At 34.1% G+C, this 14,766-nt stretch overlaps 1 protein-coding gene across 1 annotated transcript; it reads right to left on the bottom strand.

The window, feature by feature from the left end:
* Positions 1–631: 631 nt before the first annotated feature.
* On the bottom strand, positions 632–7,066 carry LOC129257587 (UDP-galactose translocator-like). Its single transcript, XM_054895955.2, has 3 exons — positions 6,733–7,066; positions 5,996–6,118; positions 632–5,023 (listed from the first exon to the last, which is right to left on the bottom strand). Exons 1-3 carry the CDS (start codon positions 6,997–6,999, stop codon positions 4,475–4,477), a joined length of 939 nt encoding a protein of 312 aa, XP_054751930.2. The 5' UTR covers positions 7,000–7,066; the 3' UTR covers positions 632–4,474.
* Positions 7,067–14,766: the final 7,700 nt, after the last annotated feature.

The following is a 14,766-nucleotide window of genomic DNA, read 5'->3' as shown; positions in this document are numbered from 1 at the left end:
CAAATTGAAATATCAACACTTAGTAAGCACAACCTTTACCATTTTTGTGCTAGCTGGATCTGAGGACATAACTGAATCTGAACAAAAGTTTATATCAGACATCTCCAGCATTTTTTCACGAAGTTTTTATCATTGAAAGTGGGTTTACATTTCATTTTTCATTTAATACTTGTTTCTCCACACTTTTCCCAAGCTTGGCAATGATTAACAAAATGGAAATCAAGCCTAAGCCATTTCATGTAAATCACAGCTCAGTGTAAAGCAAATATCGTTACGATGGCCTCGGTGTGTGGGAAAGTGGGGTGGGGCACAATGCACTCTTCAAAGTGTTTGGGGCAAGGAAACAATTTAAAAAGGTAAAAGATATCTTCAAATCAATTTTACTAGCTAAATTGCACGTGTTCTTCATGAATAAGGTCTACATTTATTCGCATAACTATTTCAAAGTTCTGCGCAAATCATTTTTCACTAACTTTTCAAAAGTGGTGCTCACTCAAGCGGAAATATTTTTCGACAGTTATATCGTCATTTGCTTAAATGGATCTGTACCAATGTTAAAATGTGGAAAAATCTTAAGGATATCACAAATGCATAATTTTACAGGATTTTTTCTAAGTGTAAACTTTTTTTTGATACGCACTGTATATAACAGCTACAAAGATCATATCCTGATCTGTTCAGCCAATTCTATGTTTGAGAAGAAAAAAAGAAGATCTTTGGGACCTGATATTACCATAAACATGTGATTAATAAAAAGTGACCCATACTTACTAAATTATAGACCATAATTTACATGGATAGTTTTGTATCAAATACAAAAATATTTTGTTTATTCATTTTGGTCAGGATTCCAACCAAAATAGATTTTTGTGTAAATTTTCAACATACATTCAACTAAAACATGTTTTATTTCATATCATCCACATCATAAAAGTTTTAGGAAATACTTCTAAAATTTAGTAATAACTTGGGATAGTGACCAAGGATTTCAGGGTGCTTACCAAAATTTAAGACAGGCTTTAAATAGGATAAAAAGGTCTTTAATTTGGAAATATTATTTTTTTTTTACCATGATTGTCAAAGGTAGTAATATGATATAAATAAATAATCCAATGAAATTGACATGAAACAACACATGATCCAAAACATAAACACCCTACAGAAAAAATATGAATGCTCTGCAGAATCTTGAACCTTTCATAATTCCATTCCTTTCCCTTGTAACTTTTTCAACCAGAGGCTATTAATTACAGCACAATGGGTGATTTCAAGTCCGGTGTTGGCCTTGGTGTTGAAATTTGGATGCTTCCCCTTGCTAAAAAGCTTATTCAGAATTTGTAAATCTGATCCAGGTCACATTATTGACATCTCAACAACTAGTGAGTGACTTTTCGGGACCATCTTCATTGTGTGTTTGGTGTTATAATCGTGTGAAAATTAACCTAACACCAACACCAAAAGGTCAACACTGAACTTGAATCACCCAATGGACATAAGAATCGGGGCAGCCCGCACAAAAATACATGACATAAATATGTCACTTTACCAAAAGCAAGTTTAAAGTCCGCTCGTTATTATCATTTAGATCATTTTTTGCAGACTGATCTTTTCGTTTCCATGATAGGCACTTGAAATCTTTTCAAAGGAAGATGTGAAATAATACAAAGGCTTGCCCAACATAGCAATCTACAGTTTGGGAAATAATTATTAATACTACTTCCTTACTGAGCTCCTGTATAGTATGGTGTAATAATTACTGCCCATGCTGCACATTATAAAGGAACATATCACATAGACAAGATGACTAAATGTTAGGACCAACACATCAATGAACACTTGGGGAAAGCACATCTCTTATATCTTTGAGTGGAAAATATTATACTAGTTTAGACTAGATGTCCCCTTTACTGGATTTCAAAGGGGAATTTGACATCGGTTAATATAACAACTTGTGTGAAAGCAGAAATATAGGACAGAGTTTTTAAAATGTTGTTCAGTAAGAAAATTGAAGATGCTTGAAAAATGAATTCTAGTAAGGTCTATATAGTCCCAAAATTGGCAAACTGATGAGAGTATTTTCTATTTTGCTATAAGAGGTAAATGTAGAGTCAACTCTCATTTTCCAACTACTAAATTTGTGAGCATCTTTCCTCTCCAGGCAGCAATCAAATCACAATATAAATATCAGGTTATTTCTTTCTTCAGTCATTTTGTGTATGGGAGAGAAAGGAGAGTTGTTCCGACCTAAAATCTTCAACCCCAAAATGAAAAATTTCCTTAATTTCCTTCTTTTTGTCCCAATTTTCAATATTTTCACTAAACCAATTCCAAGAGTTTTCATTTTTCTTTTAGAACTTGCCACTTTGGTTGGATTGCCCTTCAATGACAGGAGCACTTCATTTTAAAGTAGAACAGTATCTATTGATAATTAATGCTGCTCACAACCTTATAAGTCTCAAGAGAAGCATAAAGCATTGCAATCGCAGTACAGTCAAACCATTGATGCATGTGTACAATGTGAATATACAGGCCATACCTGACATTTCTTAACCACTTTAAAAGAAAGTTCACCCTGATAAGTTTGTTTTAATGAAACCAGGAAAAAAAAAAGAGATGAATATTGCTGAAGGTTTGATGAAAATTCATAAAAAAGAAAGTTACAATACTGTTAATGCTTTTGATCTGTGATGTTATATGCGAGCACCTCCCCATATATCATGTAATATAAATCCAATCAATTTTTTAATGGAATAGTAATGAATTTGCAGAAGGGGGTATGAAATGATGTACCTGATGATATATTTCATGAACAAATAAAATCACTTTCAAATTGAAAAAAAAAAATGCATTAAAAAAATATATCACACAGGAGCTTCTCATTTGTGACATCACAAACACAAAATAAAAAAACCACAAAACTTAATTTTTGACGAATTTTCATCAAACCTCACCAATATTTCTCTCTAACTTGTTTCTGATTTTATTAAAACCAACTTAGTAATATAGGAGCGCCTTGAGCACCTTGCAAGGTGGATACGTGCGCTATACAAATCCTATATTATTATTATTATTAACTTATCATCAGGGTGAACTTCCCTCAGAGTTGAAACTTATAAGAGCATTTGACAGGAATTCCAACTGTCACTACTCTACATTTACATGTGGTTTTGAACTCAAGAGCTATTCTGACTTTCAAGCAATCAACAATGCTTTTTTCTACACAGGTTGCTAGTACCTACTACCTATATATAAATATGCTAGTATGTGTTGGTATTGCATGTAAAGAGTAACTACATGGCATTTTTCAGAGGGAGAAAGGTACTGAACAAATAATAAACATATCCAATATCAAAATAAGTACTACATATGCAACAGCTTGCAAGTATGTTGGAGATAATTATAAATCAATATTAGAGAAATTCAGTAATAAAATAATGATACCAAAGATGACGATTCTGCAAAGATCATCTTTTTCTTGAAGGAAATAAACAAGAAGTGTACCCTGTATGACAGATGAAAATAAATAAGTAAAAATGGAACTGAATTTCTAAGACCTTATAGCTTACCATCTTTGCTAATTAAAATTTACGAACTACCAATCAAGCACTACCACAGAAAGCGTTTTCCATTGCGTGAAGTGAAATTTGTGTCTTAGTGGGTGAATCTGTCAACGTGTTGTGAGAGTTCCCACAATATGAACCAATAGTTCCAGGTTCAAATCCCACCATGACACTAATGTCCTTTGGCAAGACATTTTCTTTTTTGTCACTCTCCACCAAGGTGTTAACTGGTACCAATGAAGGGAAGTTCTTTGTATGCTGTGAGCACGGTTGCACAGCTATACCGGGGTAAGATTTGAAAAACTTGAGCACCAACATTTGTTGATAAATGAACTATATATACATTACATATCAAATATGATTATTACTTACAATGATTTCATGCTTCCTAGATCAGTGAATGGAATCGCCAGTTTTGTTGAAATGATGAGATAAAAGAATATTGCACATAACAACAATTCAGATAATAACAAAAAGCTAACAAGTGTTTATTATCATTCATTATCTTTTTCATTATTATTTGCCTGAAAAGACAACCACTACAGATGGAAATGAAAACTACATTAAATTGCAATTATAGGAATGTACAACAGGAAGACATGTATCAGATTTGATGAGGGGAGCTGTAAGATGGTAAAAAGCAGAATCAAAGAAGCAGCAACTTTATCTTCTTAATTTGATGTATGTTTGCTGGAGAGATGTGATGATGGTGTGGAGGTAAGGGATAACAGTGGGAAAATAGTTGTGGTCCTATAGGTAATGTCACTTTCTGCGTTATTGGCTTTGTCAGTTGGGACTAGAAAAATTGGAAGTGACGGCTGGTACCGATATGTACACACCATTTAAAAATAGCTATATCTATTTGCTAGATACAAGGTATAAAATATAAGGTCAATCAATAATCTATGAATCAATTATGTCCCATTATTTGTTGTCTTAATCATTTCAGACACTACGGGTTGAGTATTTACTGGTTTTGGCAAACTGTAAAGATATATGGCAAATATCACAAGTCCTGCTCCTAGGCAGAATTGGATGTTGATCAGTAATCCAAATAGATACACCGAAAATACTGTTGATATGATAATACTAAAACTTGTGGCAAATCCCTTGAGGATGTTGTCCGCATACTTCACAACCACTGCAACCAAGAGTCCTCCAAATGCCTGCAAGGCTATCACAAGGATAACATACTTTGTATAGCCAAAGAAGAAACCTTTCTCGATGACCTCTGAGCCATCTTTCAGCCAGATACCCAGGATACCTGTGAGAGATCCAAACAGTCCTAGTTGGATGTTCCGCAACCAGATAGACCCTTGACTGCCTTTGAGGATCTTCTCAAAGTACACACCTGCAAATCCAGAAGATAGGCAGGAAAGGAGAATGGCTATCAGGCCCTTCATGGGAGACTGTTCTGCTGTTGTGCTATCGGTAGCTTCTTTAGAAGGATCGCCTGGCTGCATCTAAAAGAGATTACCATCAGAGAAACAAATTATTTGCTAAGAGACTTTGGTAGAAGTACACTATTCAGAAGGAAACAGAGTTTGCAAGTCTGTTTGGAAAGCATGTATCCTTAATATCAGCCACTAGCTGACTTTTTACTTTCAAATCTTGCGCATCTTTTGAGACCAAATTTGCAACGTCCGGGTACTCGGTTCCGAAATTACGAAATATTTTGGAAGCGCATGTCGCTCCCAAAAATTGCTCAAAAACGTGATTCAAGTACAAAGTCAATGTAAATTGTGTTTTTCATTGGTTTAGATGGATTTATTCTATCTTATTCATGATCGCAAAAGGGTTCCGACAAAGTTCATCGAAGAAAACAATAAAAAATAAAAGGTTTCAAAAACAGAAAAATACATAATGATTTAAGAACAAGAAAATACATAAGAAATTAATTATTTTTCGGCAATTTCTTTGTAGATTTTTGTTGTAAATGTAGAAATCTATATGTTCACCAAAAATTAGCATTCTAATAGCTTTATAAATTGAGTTAAATGCAAAAACATACACAAAGAAACAAAATTAGGGCATATTTCATACATTTATTTGCATAATTAATTAATAAAAAAATATAAGCATTTAATTTTTTGAAAATTTTACTACACAGTCTTGTAGTTTACATCTGGCTCTAAGCGCGTGCAAATTTTCGCGGTGATTGCGCAATCAACAGCCAAGATGTGAGGGGGGGGGGTCAAATTTGACCCCCCCCCTGTATATGTTGGTCTGAAATAGCCCAGTTAAGATAGGGTTAAAGGAAAAGTCAATTATCACCTTTATTCATGAGGAAGTGATATGAGGAGAAGGGTACTAATAAGTGTTGGGTTACAGGTTAAGTTTTATGCTTTACGTATTGAAGAAATTGTCATGGAAATGGAATCATGATACACATAGATCAGTCCACAGATCTAATAGAATAAACATAAGTATTTTACCTGAACGATGGCTACTCCGATGAATAGAAGAACCAATGCAAACCATTGGAGAGAGCTCAATGTCTTTTTCAGCATTATCAAGGAGAAGAGGGCAGTAGTCAAGATCTTTAACTGGTACGTCACCTGTAAATGACACGGCCAACATGTGATTAATTCTCTCACATTCTTTAATATTAATTTTAGGTGGAGTAAACCTTTATCATAAAAAAATATCAGTTTAATAACCAATAATAAACAAAGGGAACGAAAACTACAGAAAAAATATGAACCGCTATTACTGACAATTACTATTAAAAAAGTGATACATGTGTATTTATATGGCCTTTGACAATATAGCAAATTGAAAATATTTTTTTTTCTTCTTTCATTTTAAAGTGTGTGTACCAGGAATAATGGAATATCTTTGAAGTTTCATACAAGTCTGGAAATGACACAAGAAAATTTGGCAATATTTGATTTCAGATTTCCGTCGCATCGGAAAATTTGGGAATGTTCACCTCTCATTCCATTAGGAAGACCGCAATGTGCCAAGTTCTGGCCAAATATCTGACAGTAATTATTTGTACATTGTACATGTCGATGATGGACATGCAATAAGAATGAGACATTAGCAGCAAATTGTGCTACTTTTGGCAAAATTAGTTCATGCATGGTCTAAAAACAATGTTCAACACTGAACTTGAAGCTAAAGGTTATCCTGGAAAGAAGCGCAACCTGTGACAACGATTAAAACTAACCTGAAAAGTGGCAGCGTTAAGGTTTGACACAGCAATGAAGAGAAGGTTATTCTGGATCATGTAGATGACTGAAGGTATAGCCAGTTTCAGGGTGTCCATCGGTTGCAGGATGATATGCTGCCACAGGAAAACACACAACTCCAGGACATTGCCTCGCAGCTGAAGGAGGATGATGAAGAGGCAGGTGAACATCTTGAGTGCCTCACAGACAACGACAGCGGTGGACGTGAAGTAACGGTCACCGGGAAGCGTCCGGGTGTAGCGCATGATGAGGATAAGGGATGCATTCTGGAGTACTAGCACACACAGGCTCACATATTTGATGTTGCAAGCCCTCACTGGAAAAAGAGCAAATGAAGAAATAAAATAGAGAAGATAGTTCAGGAGGAATTCGTCAATGGCTTCCATAATGACATGAACTTGTCAATATTGTAAAGATATAAAAACCTATAAAGGTTTGTGGTGGCTTGTGTTAATGTGAATGATTAAATAGCATGGTATCTGGAAGTTACCCTATCATCTAAATGGGCACAATGTAATCTTTTATTGAATCAATTACACAGTTTAACCTTTTAACTGTTTGACACTTGAGAGCTATTATGATTTTCCAATATTCTTAATAAAGGCACAACATTATATAATTGATTTATAATTAACTAAAATGATTATATCTTTCCAAATTAGTACACAGTACACAGTGACTGGATGTGTTGACCAGTGTCAAAATTCAGTGATACAAGTTTCAGTATTATTTTTTTTCTCATTTCCAACAGAACAGTATACAAAATCCATAAAATACAATTATAATGAATAATTTAAATATTATCAAACATGTAACACAATATATTCTGTATATCTTATTTATACATTTGAAACATTGATGGATCAGATGGTCTCAGAGAGTTTCCATATCAGGCACTTACACAAGTTTGTATATATAATAACCAAATAACTGGGTATTCTTTCATACATGTATATACATGACATACTGTAACCAACATAAATCTGTAATGTGAGGTTGATACAACTGTTTTCAGATTAAAACTACATTAACACCCATTAAATCAATTTTTGAGAACAGGAAAAGCAACAATCTTATAGATTAGAAAGATCAGATTGAAATAATGCAGCAAGCAACAGTTAGTAATTACCTAATGGAAATAAAGAGTGCCCCTTGAGAAAGGTAGTCTGCCAGAGTTCCATTCCAAATTTCTGATAATATTTTCAGACTATAAAATTTAACACTGAGAGAATTCACTGATTGAATGTACACGTACCTTGCCTAATGATTTACCGGTACTTAAAATTATCCTGATGGATTTGCTACAAATTTGCAATTAGTTCATATTTAACAAGTGCATACACGTACATGGTTACACAGCTGGCCTTAGAAATGTGCCATACATGTAACTCCTAGAAAATTATACTAGCTTACACAAATGGAATAACTTTCACCATTTAGTCATACATTAATTGCAAATTCTCTATTAAGGACGTTCCACAGTTATGTTTGTGCGCATCATGATCTGCGCATATTTTACACTCTGCGCTGACGTCACAATGGACGAACTGGTGATTAATCAGCTGTAGGTATTGTGAGCTGATTTTTCTCCTTATCTGCACTAACTGCACATCCGATGTATTATTTTATGAAGCTAATAAACTGAAATTATTCCATGGACCTTTTTTTTTTATTCCTCCACAATTTCAAAATACCTTTCTCTGTAGTGCTGCAAAGTATGATGAATATGACCCCGAGTTTGAAAATGGTAGAGTGGTTCGGAATTTTTCCTCGCATAGATACAAAGCTTTTGGTGCGTTTTGGGGTGTTTTAAGAAGCACATTTGCTCTAGTAAGAGTGCTGATAGTTTGAAAACAAGCACATGAACCCATATTTTTTTATGTTTGCACCTCTTAGGTATGTATACCTTCCTCTACAACTTTGCAAAGTTTGGTGAAAATGACATGGGTTTAGAATAAAGTGCAGCATTTCTTTTACTTCTCAAGTTTGTTATTGAAATTTGAAATTTTTGAGGTTGACTATTTGTTATCTTTCCCGCAATTTCTAAGAACTGAGAGTGCTGTTAGATTTAAATGAGCAAACAACTGAAATCAATATCATTATCCATCTTAAGGATACAATTATTAATCATACTGCAAAATTTGATGAAATTTTCATGGATTTTGACTGAGTAATAGAGCTTTACATGTAAACTCATTGTTGTGATCTCGTGAGGTCTAAAAATGCCAAATTCTTTTCAATCCGCAATTCTTAAAGGAGAATGAAACTCTTGGAGCAAGTTAGCTTTTGTGAAAGCAGAAAAATCAAAGAATAAGATCAACAAAACTTTGAGAAAAATAGGACTAGCAATAAAAGAGTTATGAGCATTTGAATGTCGAGATCACTAATGCTATGGAGATCCTCCCATTGGCAATGCGACCAAGATCTGTGATGTCACACACGTACAACTCTCCCATTTGGACACTGAAAATATACCCCAAAACATCTGTTTTTGCTCATTCTAATCATATGACAAACGATTCATCAATGATATAATGTTGTGAAACCTCTGTACTTGTCATCTCATAAAGAGAACACCTCACCTTGTGATAGACTCTATAAAAGTGAGAATATAAGTTAAATAAGTACTAAAGTAATGAGGGAGTTGTACGTGTGTGATATCACAGATCTTGGTCGCATTGCCGTTGGGAGGATCTACATGGCACTAGTGATCTCAATATTCGAATGCTCATAACTTTCTTATTATTCATTCAATCTTCCTCAAACTTTCAACAATATGTTTCTTTGATTTTTCTCTTTGATATGGATTCAGCTGGTTTCAAGGGTTTCATTCTCCTTTAAGAACATCCATTTGGGTTAACTTTGAAGCTTAGCTCTATAGCAAAAAATCAAGCACATGGACCCATGTTAATTTTTGCATATTTGGAATATTCAGGTGCTAAAGAATCTATGTGCAAAGTATGATGAAAATGACATGGATTTTCAATGTTTGGGAGCAATACTACGGAACCATTCGCATTTTAGACAGTATTAACAGACTTTTGCTTGTTTTCAGCGCATTTTGGGTTGTTTCAAGCCAACTCGCAATAGTTTGGACAATGATAATTTGAAAATGAGCACATGGACCCCATAGTTTAAATGTCTTAACTTCTTCAGAATATATTCCTCTATAAATCTAGAGAGCATGATGAAAATGACATGGATTTTGAATGTTCGGGAGCAGGACAAAGGAACCATTCGTATTTTAGATATTTTGGACGGTATCAGACTTTCATTACTTTTGCCCGTTTTAGGCGCATTATAGACTGTTTCAAGCCAACTCGCAACAGTTTAGACACTGATAGTTTAAAAACGAGCACATTGACTCCATATTTTTAATATTTTAGCATCTTCAGAATATATTCCTCTACAAATCTAGAGAGTATGAGGAAAATGACATGGAGTTTTGAATGCTTGGAAGCAGAACTACCGAACCATTCGTATATTAGACAGTCACGGTATTATCAGACTATTGCTTGTTTTCGCGGGCATATTTTGGGCTGTTTCAAGCCAACATGCAACTATTTAGACACTGATAGTTTAAAAACGAGCACATGGACCCTATATTTTTAATGTTTTAACATCATCAGAATATATTCATCTGCAAATCTACAGAGTATGATTAAAATGACATGGATTTTTAATGTGTTTGGGAGCAAAACTACTGAACCATTTGCATTTTAGATAGTATTATTAGACTTATGCACGTTTTCGGCGCATTTTAGGTGATTTTCATGCCAACTCGCATCACTTTGGACACTCATAGTTAAAAAACGAGCACATGGACCCCATATTTTTAACTTCCCTTCACCTTTGATATGCATTCCTCTACAATTTAGCCAAAATTGACATGGATTTTGAAAAAAAGTGCAGCTTACAAAATACTTTTTTAATTTTTGAGTAGATTCACGTCTTTGAAGATTTGTTTTTTCCAAATTTGTGCACCATTCTTGCCAAATGAAGGCACTGCTGACTCCAAATAGATATAGTTTTATCAATTAAAAGACTTTCTCTTACTTTGGTATACACTTTATATATCTTGAAAATTTTATGAAGTTTGATGCAGTATCCACTGAGTAAAGATGATTTAAACTCATTTGGTGAACTCGTGAGGTCTAAGAGAGACATAATTCTCTTGATTGAGCACGATGCATATCATTCAAATACGGCTACTTTGAAGACCCATAGAAAAAAAATAAGCACATGAACCTATATTATTTTTTTTTTGCATTCTCATAATGCATAGATACCAGAGTAACTCTCTGCAAATTTGGTGAAAATGACATGGACTTCATTTTAACTGTGGAACATTCTTTAAAGAGTAGTTCACCATGATGTAGCGCTGTTATCGATAACCTCTTTATCGCTAGTCTTGTCGATTATCGCATGTTTTTTGCCACTTTATCGATAACCTTTCTCTTGTAATCGATAATACCCGCTATTATGTAGGGACATGACAGTGATTTTCAGAGATTGCAGAAAACGGATGGAATTCTCGGAAACGGCCTTTTGAAAGTGGCTTTTCAAACGGAAAATTACAGAAAACATATTTTTCCTCAAAATGCACAGGAAAACGGATGGAATTCCCGGAAACGGCCTTTTGAAAGTGGCTTTTCAAACGGAAAATTACAGAAAACATATTTTTCCTCAAAATGCACAGAACAGCAACAGAAATTACTCCAATATCTCAACAAAATACAAATACTTACTAGCCAAAAACACGATCTCACTTCGCTATAATTATGACAATCCAAACATTGTGCCTGCACTCGACTCCATTTGATCGTATCGAAAACATTCACAAGCGGAAGCTCAATTTTAGCGACAAAAAACAAGTACATGTACCAACTAACGTAAAGGCATGCAGTACACGGTCGTGTGTTGCTGCCCTCTACATGCACAAAAAAATTATCGATAAAACTTCATCCAACCCTAATAAAATGCTAATACCGTGAAAGGTGAGGATGTATTTATGCTAAATATGTTTGTTCAAAGATGTTATCGTTTTCATTTGATGAACCCGTATTTTAAAGCGTTCTTGGTATGTACAGTTACTACAGTAGGGGAGACCGGGGTTAGTTGGAACATTTTTGACAAAAATGGCTGTAAAATCCAAATAGATTTTATTCGAGAAACAATCAATATATCAGCTTGAAGCATATATCTAAGGACTTCAAATGTACCTCATAAAATTTTAAACTCTATTATGGTTACTGAAAAAAATCCACCTTGAACAAGACCATCGCAAACGTTCCAACTTACCCCAATACGGGGTAAGTTGGAACATGGTATGGGGTAAGTTGGAACACTGCATGGTCAATTAAGAATTATACTAAAACTACTTAAAACTGTAATATTACATGGTTTTATCCTATTTGCTTTATTTTTTTCAAGTTCAAAATATTTAAAATGTGGATTTGGTGAACTTTATGTTTTCTATAAATACAGCCACTCACGCAAGCAGACTGTGTAGTAAAATTCTGCATATTTGGGTGCGTTTGATTTTACATGCAATTAAATGCACTATCAGCAATTTCATGTACAAGACAAAAATTAATTGTTTATATTTTTTTCATTAATTAATTATGCAAGTAAGCATATGAAATTTGCCCTAAATTTTTTTTGAATGTTTTTGCCTTTAACTCTATTTACATGTATTAAGCTAGTAGAATGCTAATTTTTGGTGAGAGTATCAATTTTCACATTTATAACAAATATCCACCAAAAATTGCAAAAAATATGATTTCTTATGTATTTTTTTTTTAATATTTGTATTTCTTTGTTTTTTCTGATGAACTTTGTCGGGACTCTTGTGATCATAAATAGCATAAAATAAATCTATTTGAACCAACAAAAGTAAAAAATAATCATACATTAATGACTTTTGGTTGAAAAACACTATCTGCATTGCCCTTGTACATGGAATCACGTTTTTGAGCAATTTTGGGTATGACACGCACGTACAAAATGTTGCGTAATTTTGAAACCACGCACACAGGCATCGCAAATTTGGTCTCAAATGATGCGCAAGACTTGAAAGTAAAAAGTCAGTGAGCAGTGTAGTCAAAAAATTTCGCACGACAGCGTAGTGACAAAATTTCTCGAGGGGGGGGGGCTCAAATTGACCTTCCCCCAGTTTGATAAGGGTTAATACTTAATATTGCATGAGGGGCCTACAATAGGCCTTAAAGGGATGATCCGGGCTGAAAATATTTATATCTTAATACATAGAGTAGAATTCACTGAGCAAAATGCCGAAACTTTCATCAAAATCGGATAACAAATAATAAAGTTATTGAAGTTTAAAGTTTAGCAATATTTTGTGAAAACAGTCGTCATGAATATTCATTAGGTGGGCTAATGATGTCACATCCCCACTTTCCGTTTTCTTATGTTATTACATAAATCATAAATTTTTCATTATTTAATTCTTGTGTGAATAATATGTCTCCTTTATTTAAGTTGCAGCAATAAATATCTAATGCACTAAATCAGTTGTCAATCCAAATTTTCTAGTTCTTGGAGTAAAAAATTTGAATAAACCTGATTTCATATAATAAAATACAAAAGAACAAGTGGGGATGTGACAAAATCTGTTATCTGACAACGTTAGCAAAACCAATGGTTTTGATCGGCTGAAATGTACTGGTCTCAAGACTGTTACTTAGCACCATAATTGCTTGGCTAATCCTGCTATTTTGCAGGGCCAAGTAGTCCCGTACTGTAGGTGGGATTAGCCCACTTTGCAAGTTGAGCCCAACCTATATAATGCAGGGTTAAGCTTAGCCCACTTTCTTTTTACAAAGCGTTTAACTAAACTGCCATTTATCCCGATATTAAGGAAATATTTGCTAGTGTACAAAGCATATACAACTAAATGTCAGAGAATTGAAACTTGTCAGTGGTGACAACTTTCAAGAAATAGTCCCCAGCTTACACCCATTTGTACAGTCCCTTTTTTCTGCATATTTTGTGCATACTGAGATTTGGATTGGGTTTTCTAGACAAGGGTGTGGATTCAAGGCATTGCACACCAAAAGCGCCTGCATATTGCTGGCACCACCATAATATAACTCTTTTCTTTTGACTTGGTAATTGCATTGTACCAGCAATAATGACTATGCCTCCGCAACAAACCAAGCTTGAGATAAGTCAACAAATCATTGTTGAAAACTGTGTTTGCACATGCCTTTACAGTACTTGTTAAGTCATTGGTTTTGCAGGCATGGGAAGATTTAAGCCCATATTAACTGAGAATCTAATCTTGTTCAAAAATAGTGTGCAATGGGATGAGAAAAATAAGAAAAACAGGACGATAAAAATTGTTTTGTTTTTTTATCACACAAGAAGAAAGAAAGATGTTTTTCAAATGATATCATTACTATGCATATTTCAGAGAGCAAGAGAGAATGAAAAAGAACACTTTGACATTAAACTTTATTATTGAGTTTTTTCTATAATGAGGGGTGGGTGAGAGAGGGAGAATTAACATGTTCACTTTCTTATTGATATTTGATAAATGAGGAGCTACATGTACAGTACTATGAATTAATTTAATTGGAAGACTACAGCAAATTTTTCACTTTAATAAAATTAAAATTGGGTATACAGTGTATGTCCTCCTTTTACCTTCACCATTCTTTTCTCATTTCTAGTATCGTTTTATAACCCATTTTCCTCAGATCATGTTTTCTTTTCAGTTTTCTCTCATATCAGTTCAATTCAATTCAATCATTTTTAATTTATTAAACTATACTTAAAATACAACATTCTAATTTCTATTACCTCTCATGTTCCTGTCCCATTCAGTTGTTTCTCTTCACTCCTTCAGATTTATTTATTTATTTTTCATTTAATGAGATGTCCCCCTCCCTATTGCTAGCTAGCTCTCTCTCTTGAATCAAGGTACAGCACAGCTAGAGGTCAATATCACTATACAGTGGTGGAAAATTGTTTGGCGAGTTGGGTGGGGG

Source organism: Lytechinus pictus, chromosome 3 (genome assembly GCF_037042905.1).
Source record: "Lytechinus pictus isolate F3 Inbred chromosome 3, Lp3.0, whole genome shotgun sequence".
NCBI lineage: Eukaryota > Metazoa > Echinodermata > Echinoidea > Temnopleuroida > Toxopneustidae > Lytechinus > Lytechinus pictus.
Note: the sequence above shows the minus strand (reverse complement) of the source record. Positions and strands in the feature narration are given on the sequence as shown.

What these genes read in the sequence shown, in the direction of transcription:
- LOC129257587 (XM_054895955.2), bottom strand. Translation starts at nt 6,999, where the DNA reads ATGCGCTACACCCGGACGCTTCCCGGTGACCGTTACTTCACGTCCACC. An exon ending in TTAACGCTGCCACTTTTCAG is followed by an intron (nt 6,119 to 6,732) that starts GTTAGTTTTAAT and finishes TGTCATTTACAG; the next exon opens with GTGACGTACCAGTTAAAGAT. An exon ending in TCGGAGTAGCCATCGTTCAG is followed by an intron (nt 5,024 to 5,995) that starts GTAAAATACTTA and finishes AATCTCTTTTAG; the next exon opens with ATGCAGCCAGGCGATCCTTC.